General features: G+C 36.3%; 1 protein-coding gene across 1 annotated transcript in view; it reads right to left on the bottom strand.

The window, feature by feature from the left end:
• Positions 1 to 202: 202 nt before the first annotated feature.
• LOC126979620 (venom carboxylesterase-6-like) overlaps positions 203 to 18,986 on the bottom strand; it is a 35,875-nt gene continuing 17,091 nt past the window's right edge. Inside the window, exons 6-10 of the mRNA XM_050829052.1 lie at positions 10,821 to 10,989; positions 9,519 to 9,697; positions 6,525 to 6,675; positions 4,686 to 4,809; positions 203 to 612 (exon numbers count right to left, since the gene is read on the bottom strand). Of these exons, the coding sequence (XP_050685009.1) occupies positions 375 to 612; positions 4,686 to 4,809; positions 6,525 to 6,675; positions 9,519 to 9,697; positions 10,821 to 10,989 (861 nt within the window). The 3' untranslated portion in view covers positions 203 to 374. The remainder of the gene's footprint in view (positions 613 to 4,685; positions 4,810 to 6,524; positions 6,676 to 9,518; positions 9,698 to 10,820; positions 10,990 to 18,986) is intronic.

Genomic DNA, 18,986 nt, shown 5'->3' with positions numbered 1-18,986 from the left:
CATACATAAATACATTTAAACGTCCATGACTCAGAAACAAACATCAATATTCATCATATTAATGTTTGCATGAACCCGGGACCTCTAATTGTGTTGGTGTACAATTAATAAATTGTCGTACAATTTGTATATTGAACGATAAACAGGGGTATTTTGGTGATTTTACTTCGCATTGTCTATAAAAAATTTAAGAAAAAAGTAATAGTCTGTAGATATATAATTATTTTTTGTAAATATACAAGCTTTATATAAACCATAAAGAAATGGTTTCAATTATGCGCTATTTTGGCGATCTCTTGGCTATGCCAAGCCGGCCTTAATAACATTGCGCGGCTGCACTATGCAAAAAAGTTTGACGTAGAATTGTGTTTTACTCAAAATTCTTGTTCTTCGTTGAGTTCAAGACTATCCCAAAATGAAACGTTTCCAAAATTTTTTACACTCATCATTTTCAAGTTATTTGGAGCAGATATTTCTAGAAGATTCAGTTCTTTTGAATCTTTGTCGACAGGGAGCCATTCAAAGTCAATTTCATTTTTCTTCCTTGAATTAGATTCAACTGTTTTTAATAGTTTGATACTTTTTGTGAGACGTCCGTTTGTAGAATTCAGTCTGAAATTAAAGAGAGAATAATTAAAAATACCTTAAGATTCGAATAGCCACCAGTGGGAGGCTCCTTTGGACAGGATGTCGGCTAGATTAACAACGGCGCCTATTTCTGCCGTGGAGCAATAATGTGTAAACGTTACTGTGTTTCGGTCTGAAGGGTTGTTAGCTGTTAGTTAAGCTACTGGGCAAATGAGACTTAACATCTTATGTCTCAAGGTGACGAGCGCAATTGTTGAAACAGAGTTTTTGGGTTTTCAATGGGCGTCCTACTCGTCTCGTCCCTTATTTTCATAAAAAAAATACTTTACTTAACATAAGAAAGAAGACCAAAGAAGACATTAGATAGACAGCACTGCAGGAAAGAGTTAGAATATTCTATATAAAATAGAATAGCCTCTAGACGACCTCACAGCCCAATAAATCGTCTATGTGTGCGTCAACTAGTTAAGGTTTAGTATTCAATTAATGCTGTTTTATTCAATTTATGCTGTTTGATTCAATTAACCCTGTATTTTTCAATTAATGCTGTTTTTTTATTTTTATGAAAATAAGTGATGTTATGAGGCGGACGTTCAGCTGATGGTATTTAATACGCCTTACTCATGATATGTGATCCCAGTGTCTTTCTTATTTCTTGTAGTATTATTTTTACTACGCAACCCGGCATTTTTAGCAAACTTAAACAGAACACGTGGCACGTCAACGTCACACATTGTTCGAGACTGACTCGAGTACGCCCATTCGAGCGTAGTAAAAGTTACCTCACATTGATACTACGCCTGCGGTATCTAGTTGGAGCGCAGCGAAGACCAATCCTATATCTAAGATTATAACAACTTTCACTCCTGATAATTATTACGAAGCTTACAAATTATCTTTAGACTAACAAAGAAATTATTCGCATGAAAATGGATGCTCACATTATGCAAGAATTTTGTAAGTTATTGTGATATTTAAAACAATTTCAATTGTGAGTATGATTGCGTATTTTAAATGGAGGACCTTATAAATAAACTAGCTGACCCAGCAATCGTTGTGTAGCCGATATTAAAATCGCGATACAAAAGTAACTGTTGATCGTAGATGGGTGAATATTTTAAATTGTATGTATTTTTTAATGCTGACTCATAATCCAACAAATTTAAAATAAAATGTACAAAAAATTTAGCGTGGACCACCCTTAACATTTAGGGGGATGAAAAATAGATGTTGTCCGATTCTCAGACCCGCATATGCACTCAAAATTTCATGAGAATCGGTCAAGCCCTTTAACTACAAACACTGCGACATGAGAAATTTATATAATAGAGATATGTCAATAAACTACTTAAGACTGTTATGTATACTCAGCGATTACACAGAGTAGGTAAGCAGTGCGTTTCTTGTTATTCTTCTCAAGGGCTTCATTGTTGTTGAGCAATTGTCATCCAAATCCTAACTATTATCAAAGAATATGTAATATTATATTATAAATGCGAATTTGAGTTTGTTTTTAACAGTTATGATTGAGTAAATTTATTGAAGTAGGCGTTACTTTGCGGAAATCCAGTACCAGTTACCAGTGGGAGGCTCCTTTGCACAGGAAGCCGGCTAGATTATGGGTACCACAACGGCGCCTATTTCTGCCGTGAAGCAGTAATGTGTAAGCATTACTGTGTTTCGGTCTGAAGGGCGCCGTAGTTAGTAAAATTACTGGGCAAATGAGGCTTAACATCTTATGTCTCAAGGTGACGAGCGCAATTGTAGTGCCGCTCAGAAATTTTGGGTTTTTTGAGAACCCTGAGCGGCACTGCATTGTAATGGGCATGGCGTATCATTTACCATCAGCTGAACGTCCTGCTCGTCTCGTCCCTTATTCTCAAAAAAAAAATCCATATTTATACAAATGATTTGAGTTTTCTTTAGTGTTAATTCCTCCAATATTTGTCTTTAAACAATTCGACAAGTGTTTCACCTCTACACGAGGCATCCTCAGTTTTCAGTCTCGTGCCAGATTTTAGCGAGACAACACGTCCTGTGGATGCCTCGTGTAGAGGCGAAACACGTGTCGAATTGTTTAAAGACAAATATTGGCGGAATTAACACTAAAGAAAACTCAAATTATTTGTATAGTTATGATTGATATTCTTTTATATTATAATTTTTATGGTAAGTTATTTTATTTCAACTCTATTTATTCACTTAATTTATTATATTATTATATGGATTCTTCTTCAACTTCATCAAGCATTCCAATAAACATAGTATGCAAAGAGGTAAGTATCCACATCTGTTTATATTCGCAATGCATTTGGGCTATACCCAATTAAATAGCGAACATATAAATAATCTCTTATCGAGATGTATCTTTTTAAAACTATGCTAGATAAAGGAGCGCCAGACAATAAAAATAAATGTAGACGAGCAGGACGTTCAGCTGATGGTATTCATACGCCCTCCCCATTACAATGCTGTGCCGCTCAGGCTTCTTGAAAAACCCAAAAATTCTGATCGGCGCCACAATTGCGCTCGTCACCTTGAGACATAAGATGTTTAGTCTCTTTTGCCCAATAATTTCGCTAGCTACGGCGCCTGTCAGACCGAAACACAGTAATGCTTACACATTACTGCTTCACGGCAGAAATAGGCGCCGTTGTGGTACCCATAATATAGCTGGCATCCTGTGCAAAAGAGTCTCCACTGGTTAGTTATTTCAATTGTATTTTATTTTTCATTAATATTATTTTATTTTGAATTAAACACCATCTAGCTGATAGGTCTGATTTATTTTATGACATGTGGTTGAGCCGTGATTGTCTATTCTCGTTGTTATAATTTTTTGCTATGGCAAACTATAGTGCTACTTGCACTAAAGTTCCTGTAGAAATAGAGAGATACCTATAGACAACAGACGCATTAGTATCTGATTGGCTTATCTAATGTCAATTGACTCTCGCGCCGGTTAATAACCAATTGTCACCGAGCCAATGGTCAACGGAATAATCCCACCATAAAGTACTCGGTGTAACCCAATTCATTCACGAAACGCCGAGAGGACACAAACTTTAGCACCAGGAGTTCGTCGAGCATTAGCAGGGGCCCCCAGCTGCAGACCATCTCTTCCTCGAACCTCAGGTATGTCTGTCTATTGTTTCACTATAACTTATTTTCAGTTTTAATATCATATGTTTTTCCACGCACGCGCACGCTGTACAACATGTTTAGTAGCAGTAGAATTTATTATATATTTAATTTCACATAATCTTGTATTTATTATTCAAACAAAACAAATCTTATAACTATATTTACAATACTACCACTACATAAAATTAAAACTATCATTACGTGGAAGCGTACCAAGAATACTGGCAGCATTACCGCGTTGGATAGCAAGGCTGATCCGTTGACCGAAATAGCTGCCAGCGCTTGGGTTTCCAGTAGCCTTATTGAGGCGCAAAGATAGTATTTTGAACATTCTCCGCGCCTCTGGGCCCCACGGGCCAAGTGTCTCGACACCAAACGGCACAAAGATGTATGACTCACAGAGGCCAACATATTTGCAACGCTTGCTGTCTTCAGCAGTCGAAGCAGCAGCCGCAGCACCAACTGACGTAACTTGGACATGAGAAGGAGCAAGAGTGTCAACGCAAGTCGCGTCCCACACCAGCGCCCTTCCCCGTGCCCAAGCCACCAGCGTCATTCCATCAGGACGCTTGCCATCGCGGCGGGTAATACCATTTGGCTCTAGAACAGTTGGTATATTAAGAGCGGCAATGCCCTATGGATGACTTCATTAACGCTGGTGTGACGACTGTTACGGCCCGCCGATTTGAGGCAGGATAACCCGTGACGTCCAAGAACATCTACCTGAACGCCACATCTACATTGATGTGGTCCATTCAGTTTAATGCCTCGATACGATTTACGATAATTAATTAAGTAACAAGCAGTAGAATTAATAGTTTGCACATTTTGTCTTTTGCAGTACTGCTGCTACACTTATGTGTGTCGCAAATCACCAGAGCACTTGTACTAAAAATACTTCTGTCATGTCTCTCTCTTACGGTCTTCTATAATTTCGGAATGTACATACATACCCATCGGTAGCGAAGGAGTAGATTATATTGATAAGTAAATCAATCATTGCTAAATCATCAGCTCTGTTTAGTTCGAAGTGTGGAAGCACGAATACTCTAAAGAGATCGTCCGAATGACTTACTCCTGCAAATAAAATAATTATAAGTTGAGATCTCTTCATGCCCTGACAAATATCTAAACTAATATTATAAAGAGGAAACACCGAGAAATTATTTATTATTCAAACAAAACAAATCTTATAACTATATTTACAATACTATGACTACATAAAATTAAAACTATCATAGCCAAGAATACTGGCAGCATTTCCGCGATTGATAGCTAGGCTGATCTGTTGACCGAAATAGCTGCCAGTGCTTGGGTTTCCAGTAGCCTTATTGAGGTGCGAGCATCGTATTTTGAACATTCTCCGCGCCTCTGGGCCCCACGGGCCAAGTGACTGTATGACTCTCTGAGACCAACATATTTGCGATGCTTGCTGTCTTCGGCAGTCGAAGCAGCAGCCCCAGCACCAACTGACGTAACCTGCACATGAGAAGGAGCTAGAGTGTTGATGCAAGTCGCGTCCCACCCCAGCGCCCTTCCCCGTCCCAGGCCACCAGCGTCATTCCATCAGGACGCTTTCCATCGCGGGGGGTAATACCATTTGGCTCTAAAACAGCTGGTATATTAAGAGCAGCAAATGCCCAGCAGATGACTTCATTAATGCTGGCGTGAGGACTGATACAGCCTACCGATTTTAGGCGGGATAACCCGTGACGCCTAAGAGCATCTAACTGAACGAGCCACATCAATATAGATGTGGCTCATTCAGTTTTATACCTAGCCCAAACATTTGTTTTTTTTTTGTACGAGGGGCACACTGAAATGATCGGGAATAGAATATTTCGGATTGAGTTACAATAAAACCTTTTTTAAAATTTTAATACTGGCCTCTTAGAATCTTAATGACATTCATATAATTAAAAAAAAAGATCATAAACAAAAACTATGTTGGTTTAAAGTTGACACGTCCACCAAATACCACCTACGAGGCGAGAAATGGCGCTAAACTTCACATGACAGCTATGACAAATACTATCTCGACTCCTGTCAACCGCAGTCCCCTGAAAACGAGCTCTGAAAAGGTCACGATACGTCGGGATAAAATAATAAAACTCGTAACTTTTACGCAAAAACCTAATAATAATACAGTTTCAATTAAACGCGTTTTAATCCTTTGAAAAGCATTTTAGTTAAATATTTCATAACATCAAACAGACTTCAAAGCAGAGTTCTCGAATATGATGATAGACTCGACCAGTCATCCCAAGCTGTGCCCGTTCACATCATTATTCATCCTTTCTCTCACCACTTCCACGTGTTCTTACTAAATACGGCGTTCAATTCAATATCACTTATTGAAAGTCAAAAAAAAAAAAACTACCACCCATTCCAAAATGAATGCCTCAGACCTGAGAAGAATGGGCGCAACAAACTCAGCGGGCTTTTTTTTTATCAAAAATATAGTTTACAATTAAAGTAACATTTACAAAGTAACAAAGTAACATTGTACAATAATTAAACTTTTTATTTAATAGCCTGAGGGCGGTCGCTCCATTACCAATCTGTGGTATCATTAAGAAAGTCATTTATGTTATAGTAACCTTTGCCACACAAACGTTTTTTAACAATTCTTTTGAATAACGTAATGCTCTTGTTTTGAACATTTTCTTGGATCCTGTTGAAAAGCATATACATCGCCCCACAAAAGACTTGCTAACAAATGGACGACTTGAACTTATAGCTAAGGGCTCCTCTGTAGAGGTAACGCAACGAAGCGAAAATATTATACAAACCATAATCGTTATTGTTTAATCCAATCATGTTTGAAAGGCTTTTTTCGCCACGGAAACTGTATCGAAAAGCATATATCGGTAGATCTGAACGGGATGCAGCCATTTTCAAAAACTTTCCAATATTCGAGTAAAACAGTCGGTCACCAAGACTCTGTAAATGTTATACATAGGATAATAAATAAAAATAAATAAATAATATGCGTAAAAAACTGAGATTACTTATTTATACGTATAGACAGACGGTGACAGCTGTGAAAACGTTGAAAAATTGTGATTGACAGTTAGCCTGTATTTTGAGCAATCCCCCACACTAACACAAAGTGATATACAAATCGCGAGTGTAAGACGTAGCTTGTCACGCACACTAAAGTAATAAGCCTGGCCTGTTTTCATCAGTTCTCTAGCAGCAAGAGGCAGATAGAGCCGTATAAATTAACTTAGGTTAAAAACGTTATTACGTGCTGATTTCACCATTGAAATAGAACGTGATTAGAAAAATTTATACCAAGTTTAAGCCTTATAACTTCATTTCGCAGTTCACATAGCAGTTATGGCCTCATCTCGTTTGTATGCTGGCCACCAAATTTTCCATATTTAACTTATTTGATGGCGTTCAAGAGCTTGCACTTTGTTATTGAATTTTATGAACATACTTATCGAGGACAGTTTTGACAGCTACATGTTACATTCTATTGACGTCATGTAAACTCGGTTTTCGTGAACGCGTTTTAAATGTATTGGTGAAATCGCCTTGTCTTTAATCGAGATCAAGACTGAGACATTTGAACTAGTTTAAGTTAATCTGAGTTTTATTAAACTCAGCTTGTAGTATCATCATTGGTGAAATCACGGCTACATTTAAAAAGGAACTGGTTCAGCGAGAATCAAAAATGCATGCAGAGAGTTCCGTACGATATTTTAATAATCATGTATTTTCAATCAGACCCTTATTTGTTTGTGTTAACTATGAAAAATACTGGATTGAAGAGGGGTATTGCAGCCAATACTTAAACCATATTATAGTTTTTTTTTCTTCTATAGGTTTTCTTGAATAAAACTAGTTCGGTTAATTTTGAAGAAGAATTATTACAATTCGGGCGAATCAACGTGATACATCGCTCGATGACGTTTGTGTAATGTACAGTGTGCAAGCACGGACGAGTAAAATAAGAAGGACTCCGTGTCACCTTACATAAAAGTGAGGCACCAAAAGAAGCCGGTAAACGTGTAAATACATAGCCCCACGCATAAACTTAAACTAATACAAGTCGATCGGCCGCCATTATGAGATTTGGCATCGTCTGTGACCGATCAGTTTGCGTCGCAATAAAATATTTTATCTACATCCATGCTTTAAATGTTCTATTAAAGATTCTGAAACAGTTAGCTTATTGCTAACATTAAACCACCCAATGTTCTAATAACCATTACATCATCCAAAAGAGTGTTGTAATGTTGTACTGAATTTCATAACAACACTCCTATTTTTTTCAATCCCTTCATGCTCAAAGAGTTTTAACAGACGGCCAAATTCTTATTGCTCGATGCGTGGCATCTGTATGAATTTCAAAAAAAGAACATTTTGGTTTTCGCGTGTTCCACACCACCAGAACGTCGAGCGCCGAAAAAAAAAGTATTATTCGAATCCCCGCCATTTTTCTTCGATATTTTTATTGTTTTGTTTACAAAAAATGAGCGATTAATTTCCAAAAGAACATAATATTCAAGTGAATTTTAATTATTGCACTATACAAAATGTAAATTACTACTAAAATAAATAATTGTTTCATTAATACTTAGTTTATTTGTATATAATCAGTAATGGATGATATTAGGTTACTACTAGGATTTGTTTTAATGTTAGCAGTGAGCTAATTGTTTCAGAATCTTTTAGAGTATTCATATTTTGGGTGTAGATAAAGTCTTGTATGCAACTGTTGATAATTAGGTATTAAAACACTCGTGTGATACTATTATCACACTCGGCTTCGCCTCGTGAGATAAATCCACATTCGTGTTTTAATACCCCTTATTACACAACAGTTGCATAAATAACTATTAAAAATGCCGTCGTGCGTTGTGAAAAAGTGTAAAACAATTTAATAAAAGTATTTGTGGATATATGATTATTTAAAGGAGAAAAAATTGTGTATCTGGTGTAAAAGTTTTTGTTTCCATTTCACAATCTCTTACGAAAACGAATAATATTTTTATTTTTTAAACATCTTTTGGGTGTATATTATTAAATTAAATAGATGTTTCGGTTTTGAAATAAAATAAAAAATAGAAATAGAACAAAAGTAGGTAGTTATAGAAATTTTGTATTACATTTATTTATTTACCGTTATCTCCTAGTAAAATATTTGATAGCATGAGTGACCGATTTGGAAATACTAGATAAATAATTGTGACTTGTGAATGGGGAAAGATCATTGTATTTTTTCTTAAAATACTATTATACTAAATATGTTTGAGAGCCTCATAACAAGACAACAAACAAGTCTTTCAATAATCCTGAGAGTCACTGCATTGTAATGGGCAGGGCGTATCAATTACCATCAGCGGAACGTCTGGCTCGTCTCCTCCCTTATTTTAATTTAAAAAAAATTTGTATTTTTATATCCTTTAATATCTTTGTCGTGACCACAGACTTCCAATATACTAGCATAAAGACAAACAATTCGTGCGATAAAAAAAGAACAGCTCTAATGTAGATACAGCTAGAAAGACATGGTAAGGGAATCTATTGTGTCTGTCACCGATTTTGATTGATAAGTCGTAAACAGTCAGCCACGCTTAGCATTAGCTCAGTATTTTGAATATAAAACCACTAGCTTACGCATACATTGATAATTCGAAATTGGTAATATGTAACGTAGTATTGCTACTATATTTAAAGTCTATTGTCGTTCAAAAATACAAACAAATTCTTCTGCAGTGTAAGACACAAGCATTGCAATCTGCAATATCCTTCTTTGTTGTGCCGGACCTCACCTGAACAAGCTGTGGATAGGTTTCCTGTCCGATGGACTGATTATTGAAGTAGTACTCCTTTATTCTTGCAGTAACTTGCCGTCTTTTTTCCAACGGTAGCGAACACTGATACAGAGAACTCGCAAGATTTTCCCAATTGTCATTCAGTTCCGGTAAAAAAGTCGAGTCTGATTGGAAATCTGAAAAGAATTGTAAAAAGTGAGTTCATAGTATTCAAAAATAAATTTTTATTAAAATAATTTTATTAAGTATTAAATTAGTAAAAAACGAGTGTGATTTTTAGACCACAGGACTGTAGTAGAACAAAATATTAATTTATTAAATTGTTCGAGAAAGAAATAAAATAACGAAATAATAAAGAAATCACCGTTCGCGTATCGCTAACGTTCATATCGCTCTCGTCACGCATTCACCTGCTTACTAACCAATTCAAGAATACACCGTCCGCGTAGCATTAGCGTTCGTGCGTATCGCTCTCGTCACGCATTCACCTGCTTACTCACCAAGTCAAGAATACACCGTTCGCGTAGCACTAGTGTTCGTTCGTATCGCTCTCGTCACGCATTCACCTGCTTACTCCCCACGTCAAGAATACACCGTTCGCGTAGCACTAGCGTTTGTTCGTATCGCTCTCGTCACGCATTCACCTGCTTACTCCCCACGTCAAGAATACACCGTTCGCGTAGCACTAGCGTTCGTTCGTATCGCTCTCGTCACGCATTCACCTGCTTACTCACCAAGTCAAGAATACACCGTTCGCGTAGCACTAGCGTTCGTTCGTATCGCTCTCGTCACGCATTCCCCTGCTTACTCCCCACATCAAGAATACACCGTTCGCGTAGCACTAGCGTTCGTTCGTATCGCTCTCGTCACGCGAATGCGTATAGTAAGCAGGTGAATACCTGCTTACTCCCCACGTCAAGAATACCTCGTTCGCGTAGCACTAGCGTTCGTTCGAATCGCTCTCGTCACGCATTCACCTGCTTTCTCACCAAGTCAAGAATACGCAAACAAAAAAGACAAAAGAAAAAAAACTCTTGTTATTCAAAAGTGTAAATTCCTTGAACTCCATGAATAAAGTGATTTTGATTTGATATATCATTTAGCATGAGGTGAATTCTCATTGCATCACTTTTTCTTATAAAAAATCACACACACAAATTGAGAGACAGAGAGACGGACGGATAGGTTGAGTGGGTAGAAAAAGGGTTCTCGTTCGTTTTCCTTTTAGTAAAAAAAAACACATGCATAATTGGCTCCCTGTAACGAAAAAAATTTATAATTTAGCTATAAACAACTTACAAGCGGCTGGGTATAGTCCTTCTTCAGAAGTAACCGACGCGAGGATGGGCTTCGAAAACTTTCCTATTGCCGTGGCGTGACTTGGGTGTGACGCAACCAGCGGGTTCTCAGTTCCTTCTGGTTCCATTGATGGAGTAAACGGAGTGAAGAGGGATGCACCTTTCCATCCCTTAAAAAAAGTGTATTAAAAAAAACTTGAAACAGACTCGTTATACAATGGTTCCCTATTAGTCTAAGATCCCAGTATAGAACGACCTTCAACGAGCTGGTTACTGGATGAATCATATTTCTTTGTCGTTTGTTTGTGAAATTTAATATGTCAATAAATATATTGCATATGGGTTGCCTAGCAAATTTCAGTCCAGTAGGTATACGATTAATAATTATTTTTTTTTTAATATTTAAGATTTTTTTTAAATATTAATTTATATAGCATACTATAAAAAATAGTTAAAATAATATTATTTACATATTATATTAAAGAAGGTGATTTATGTATTACGTTACGGTTACCGGAATTACGTCAATGCATGCGACTAGATTTTTCTATTTTTAAAGTTTGTTAATAATTGAGAACGTACTAATTGTTATCAAGTATAGTGAGTAGAGTACAAAATCAAACATTATGTTGAGCTCACACTCAGCTAAGCTGTAAAGTCTGAGCAAAGTCTAGCACGCCGCATAAATCTCAGCCTTAGTATCATTGTAAATCTAAGATGGCCGCCCGTGCCGCCACAAAATGGCGGATTACATTTTTTCATAGCTTCCCTCAATTTCCGTAATAATTGATAGGGATTTACAAGTCCAATACATTACATTGAGTAACGAGTAGCTAGACTGCAACAAAGGAAAGAAAACTTATAATGAAACGGTACTAACTAACTAATTCGTATTTGAAATAGTATGTAGGTACGTAGAAATAAAATTAATAGCTTAAAAAGGTAATTAATACAAGTTAACCAGTTTTATTGAAATACAAATTCAAATATTTTTATTCAAAATAGGATTCAAAATTATCGACCACACCCATTTTCCTGTAGTACGGAGGTGTGGACACATACCGGGTCAAACACCTGGGGTCACCGAGGACAAAGAATTTATTGGTCCATTTTTTATTTATTTATCGCATCAATATTAGGAATTTGAATAAATAAATATTCATACAGATTCACGGGCGACAAGGAGCTTCAAATTTATCAAGAACGATGTCGCTAGCAAAATCTACTTCGGAAATACAGTACTTTGGTTGCTTAGAAATAATGATCAAACTACGTACATTTTTTTTATGATAATAAGGGACAAGCAGACGACGACGAGGACGTTCAGCTGATGGTAATTGATACGCCCTGCCCATTACAATGCAGTGCCGCTCAGGATTCTTGAAAAACTCAAAAATTCTGAGCGGCACCACAATTGCGCTCGTCACCTTGAGACTAAGATGTTAAGTCTCATTTGCCCTGTAATTTCACTAGCTACGGCGCCCTTCAGACCGAAACACAGTAATGCTTACACATTACTGCTTCACGGCAGAAATAGGCGCCGTTGTGGTACCCATAATCTAGCCGGCAAACATAAAATCAAGCCTCTTTCCCGTAGGGGTAGGCAGAGACCACTTCTTTCCGCTTGCTACGATCCTTACATACTTGTTTCGCTTCGTCCATTTTCATTATTCCTTTCATACATGCTCTTCGGTTTAGGGTACTCTTGACCTGGCCTTTTTTCAAGACGTCCCTGATTTGATCTTGAAACGTCCGCCTAGGACTACCCCTTCCAACACTTCGTCAATCGTTCTTTAATCGATCAATCTCACTATTTCTTATCCTGTCACTCAGTTTAACTCCTATCATACTTCTCAACGCTCTCATCTCAACTGCATTTATTCTGCTTTCATGTTTCTTCTGCCATACCCAACTTTTACTTCCACACATTAGTGTTGGAACCAACACAGGGGGTGTTGGTTGAAATTTAATATGTCAATAAATATATTGCATATGGGTTGCCTAGCAAATTTCAGTCCAGTAGGTATACGATTAATAATTTTTTTTTTTTAATATTTAAGATTTTTTTTAAATATTAATTTATTATTATATTAATTAACCAACACAGGGGGTGTTGGTTCCAACACTCATGTATGCTAGCCAAACGAGCCTTATTAGACACCTTCTGACTGTTCATAAAGGAGTGCAAGGCTCCATTCACCATGTTTCCTGCATTCACTCTCATATCACTCTCATACTTTCCATCTCTTGTAAATTTAGAACCCATATACACAAACTCATTCAATCACTCATTCATCATCCTGTTCAATTTTTTCATCTCCAATCATGATATTGCAGTCTGTCACTACCTCATCTCTTTCAAGCACCATTACTTTCGTCTTCTTTACATTCATCTTCATTCCCTTTCTACCAAAAATCCATTCATAGCAATTAGCATCTCCTGCAACTCCTCGACCGAAGATGTAAGTAATTCTTGGTCATCAGCATAGAGACAACATTCATTCTCAACCCACTTTCATTCTCTTTTAAATCTGTCAAGCAATTGTTCATGAACAGATTAAACAACCACGGTGACACTACACATCCCTGTCTAACACCTTTTTCGATATTAAACCATTCAGTGTATGCCCCGTTTATCCTTACACAAGCACTAGAATCTCTATAAAGAGATTGCAATGCTCGTATGAGGACACTGTTCACACCTTTACCTAATCTCATACTTTTCAATGCTTTCACTATTTCATCCATGCTTATCTCACTTTCATCAACATTTATATTAGTTTCAAACAAAACAAACTCTTTCAAACAAACTTTCAAAATACTCTGTCCATCTCTTTCGCACACATCCTTCTCTTCTTATAATGACTCCTGATTATACTGAGCTCCGAGGTAGAAGTTTTTCCTCTGGCTGTTTTGATGGATTTCCAGAAGAACTTGATATTTGACTGGAAATCTTCAGTGAGGCTCCTATCAAAATCATCCTTTCGTTCTTCGTTTTTTTAGACACAACTTCTTTCGCTGCTGATTTCAATCTTTTATACTTCGTTCTTGCTTCCTTTATCTCGTAATTCGTTGCCTTTTGAAGTTTTTGGTTAGCTTTTATTGCTAACAAATTCAACCACGCTTTCTTCTTTTCTTGCACCGCCATTTGTACCTCTTTATCCATCCACACATTATACTTCTTTCTTCCTTTCCTTCTTTTACCTACCCCGCATATCTCAACAGCAACATTCACGACCCCTTTCTTAAATGTCTCCCACAAATCTTCAATCACACCTATCTCTTCTATACCTCTAAAATTTTCCTCTAATACCTTCCTAAAAAATATAAAAATAAACTATAGAAACTATATCCATACAAAATAATGATGGGTCTCAATTCGAAAAAAAAAAACCTATCGGAGAAGTTGGACTAAACTGCACTCCATGAAGTAATCCCCATTCAAATCCGTTCATTAGTTTAGGATTTCACTGGAAATAAACATCAGGACACTGGATTTATTTAAATTAAGATTTTCAAATAGCACATATATGTCAAATTTAGTTTGTAAATGTTATTACTTTCTGTTGTGTAGGATTCACGTTAAAATTTAATAATAGTTTTTTTTATAAATAAAAAGGTTAAAAAAAACAGAGATTCATACGTGTGTCTTATAGCTTAAATATAACTACGAACAAAAAAGATCGATCGAAAATTTGTTTGTAGATGCAATCCCTACACCTGTCTCGCTCTAAATATGCGTGAATCAACGACAGAGGGAAGATGTTCTACTCACTAGAGGCCGCGCGTTCCAAGTAATTTTAAATCGGTATGACTGTATGCACTTTTCAAATTTCAAATTCAAATATTTTTATTCAAAATAGGATGTGTCATCACTTATTGAAAGTAAAAAAAAAATACCACCCATTCCAAAAATGAATGCCTCAGGCGTACGAATGGGCGCAACAAACTCAGCGGGCTTTTTTTTCATCAAAAAATTAGTTAACAAAGTAATATTGTACAATTAAGCTTATTATTTAATAGCCTGAGGGCGGTCACTCCATTCCCAATCTGTGGTATTATTAATAAAAGTCATTTATGTTATAGTAACCATTACCACGCAAACGTTTTTTAACAATTCTTTTGAATAACGTAATACTTTTGTTTTGAATATTTTCTGGGATCTTGTTGTAAAATCATCTCTCATATACATCGTCCCACAAAAGACTTACTAACTCGACTTAGCCGAGCAGTAGGCATTATAAGCTTATGTCTGTTCCTGGTGTTAACATTATGTTTATAACAGTTTTTAGCAAATTCACCTATGAACATACATTACAATATCAAGAATATATTGAGAAGCAACAGTCAAGATGCTAATTTCTTTGAATTTTGCTCTCAATGGATCTTTAGGACCTAGGTTATAAATAGCCCTTTTCTGCAGCACAAATATTGTATTAATATCGGCAGCGTTGCCCCATAACAACATACCATAGGACATAATACTATGGAAATAACTAAAGTATACAAGTCACGCCGTATCTATGTCAGTTTATTGTAACTAACCTAATAACAATCTAATAACCTAAAAATAGATAACCTAAACTATAAACAACAATGTAGGAATGATAAACAAGCAAAAGTTTCTAGGTAATGTGTGACCTCATGTGTTATTTGAATTATCAAACTATTATCTAGTGAAATCGCTTTATCATTGCAAACAGAGCATCGAGACAAACAACATCTTAAACTTTAACTTCAGTATTTTATTATTTTGCAGACAGAGATCGTGTATTACAAACTTTTATTCAATTTGCAATGTTGAGGCCGATTCGACCGGTATCGTGAATTGGATTTTCTACTTTAGTCCTCATATTACATATACTAATAGCGGTCTTACTATAAAAAAATGTGTGCGTGTAATCCTTACAAAGATTGAAGTACAACTTATTAATAATAACATTAAAATAAAACTATAGTTACGGGGAAGCGTACTAAGAATACTGGCAGCATTTCCACGTTGGATAGCTAGGCTGATCCGTTGATGATAGTACTTTGTACATACTCTGAACCTCTGGGCCTCACGGGCAAAGTGTCTCTACACCAAACGGCACAAAGATGTAAGACTCACTGATACCGACATATTTGCAGCCCCAGCACCAAATGAGAAGAAGCTACAGTGTCGACGCAAGTCGCGTCCCACACCAGTGCCCTTCCCCATGCCCAAGACACCAGGGTCATTCCATCAGGACACTTGCCATCGCAGCGGGTAGTACCAACGGGCTCTAATACGGTGACATATTTAGAGCGGCAAATGCCATGCGGATGATAGCTCGTGACGCCCAAGGGCATCTACCTAAACACCACATCTACATTGATGTGTTTTATTCAGTTTATTACCTAGCTGGAGTGATACGGATATTGACAATATCATTTTATCATGTAGAGACTGGATGGCGCAGAAGGCAAGGCTTGTAACCAAAAGCCCAAATCATTTTGTGTCACGTCCAAAAGACGATCTCTGTTCTGTCAGTAGCTGACGTGATTAAAAGATCATCAAAGGCTGACTTACAAAGAATTGCGTCCCATGCTTTTTGACACTTTAAGTCGTCTGGAAATTTTTGAATATTTGCAATATTTAGTCAAGCATTGTAAGCTTCATTCAAATACGCAATCTAATTATAAAATAATAATTAACTTTGAAAATAATTAACAGAACTGATTAGTATTCCATTTAAAATTCATTAATACCATTTCATATTTTAAATCTTCTCTCATTAAATAAAATGATTGATTATAAGAAATATTAATAATATTATTTACACACTTTTTACACCAATTATCTTGCCCCAAATTAGGCATATATAGCCTGTGTTAGTTGCAAGACAACGATATATTTAATACAATATAATTACTTAAACATACATAAATACATATAAACATCCATGACTCGGAAACAAACATCCATATTCATCATATAAATGCTTGCACCTACCGGGATTTGAACCCGGGATCTCTGGCTTAGTGGGTAGGATTGCTAACTACTCGGCTATACAGGTCATCAAATAATAAGAAATTGAACATTAGATTATTAGCACATGACAATAGAACGTGCAAAGAGGATGTAAATACTAAGTAAAAATTAATATTTAGTTTAGTACTCGTATGAAACGTGCACTGACTTGACATAAGTTTGAAATAGTGGTAATTACGTAATAGTAGTTAGTAAAGTGATTGGCGGCGAAGTATAACCCGGCTTTTTTTGAAAGCGGACAGTTGCATAAAACGTAGTGGATTTCGGCTATCTCCGTTTTTTACCAGATTATAGCCGTCATCTGTCAATACTATCTATGACTGCACGTTTCATACTATCGAGGGAATCGCTTCTTAAAGAGTTTCGCTAGCCTGATAACGTGATTGAATATGTCGCAAACGTCAGAAAATTTGAGAAAACTTTATTTATCATAACATTTATACTGACAAGTATAATTTATTAATCTAAGTAAATTATTTATTTAATACAAAACAATATTAAACACTGATAAGATAAACAAAAACACTTGGAGATTTTCAAAAATATTAGTGAGCAATTTGATCATTAAATTTTAACGGTTAAAAAATTGCATCAAGTAATTTTTATCTGACAGAAGTAATGCTCAGTTACATTCAAGTGCCTAAAGAAGTTTTCCTTCAAAAATAATAGTATGTGGATGATAAATAAATCCATTCCAGTCGTTTCTATTCCATTAATATCAATGGTGAAAAGATTTAAAACGAAAGGTTGCGAGGTGAACATTATTCCTCTGTTTTTTTCTGAATTAACAGAAGACTTCATCTAGGCGAGGTTTACATAGTCGTGAAACTTCGTCCCATGGAGAGAGAGGCTGAGCTCATAGAGCCTTCGCCGGACCACAGAATAAAAAGGAGTTGGTAGAGACGTCGCTTCATTGTGTGTCTTCTACCGCATTTATCACGGGGAGTGTTCCGAAGAGCTGTTTAACCTGATTCCTGCCGCCGAATTCCAACTTCGCACGACACGCCACAAGTTAGGATATCATCCCTACCATCCATGGATGTGTGGCGGTCCTCTACAGTGCGGTTTTCAAGGAGCTTTCTTCCACGTACTTCAAAGCTGTGGAATGAGCTTCCTTGTGCGGTGTTTCCGGGACGATACGACATGGGTACCTTCAAAAAAAGCGCGTACACCTTCCTTAAAGGCCGGCAACGCTCTTGTGATTCCTCTGGTGTTGCAAGAGAATGTGAGCGGCGGTGATCACTTAACACCAGGTGACCCGTACGTTCGTTTGTCCTCCTATTCCATAAAAAAAAAGGTAGAGTATAGAGTAGGAAGCTTTGCAGTGAACCATTCATAAATTATATTTAGTTCATAATTTATGGCATATCCAACTTATTAAAGTATTTGAGTATTTTTTTTAATTTTAGTTTGTTATTTTTTAGGGGATCAATAATTAATAATAAATAGTTTGAATTATCTTATATAAAAATTATCTTAAGTTGACATAGCTAAGTTCAATCGCAATATAACAGGCGTGTAAAATACAGAAGATAATATATTATAGACGCTCTCTATACCTTTCTATATCTATGGTTGCTACCCACGTTAAATCTATAAACTTATTGTTATTTCTACTTGAATATACGGGTATTGTGTATGTTGTTGTAGATTTAGATCGTAGTGCATTCTGAATTTAAAGTAAACATACTTTGTTCAAAATAAACAACGATGTAAGTTAAGAAGTTTCTATTTCCTGTTTGACTCGAGCATAATATAATATTATCGTTGTATAATCTAATCTAAACTTATAAGAAAACTGTAGAGTTCGAATTTCTGTACACAGAAAAAAAATGCTCAAAACACATTCAGGGGGATGTAAGACGAAAAATAGAACAAGTCCCTATTTATTTTCTAATATTTGTTTCTCTCTCTATTTTTATGTGTGTCTGTTAGTCTATTTATACGGGCTAATCTCTGAAACTCTTGGAACGATTTAATTGAATGATGGTACCTCACAGCCCTGGTAAACAACTTAGATACTTTTCATCACGTAAAATTAAAAAGTTCCCGTAGGACAGTTTAAAACCTATAGTATCTTATAAAGCTAAGTTAACAACAACTTATGCACAGAATGTTGTAAAATTAGGCATGTCGATACCTTATATTGCTGAT

The sequence above is a fragment of the Leptidea sinapis genome, chromosome 3, assembly GCF_905404315.1.
Source record: "Leptidea sinapis chromosome 3, ilLepSina1.1, whole genome shotgun sequence".
In the NCBI taxonomy this organism is placed as follows: Eukaryota; Metazoa; Arthropoda; class Insecta; order Lepidoptera; family Pieridae; genus Leptidea; species Leptidea sinapis.
The sequence above is the reverse complement of the archived record's forward strand: the minus strand, read 5'-3'. Positions and strand labels throughout refer to the sequence as shown.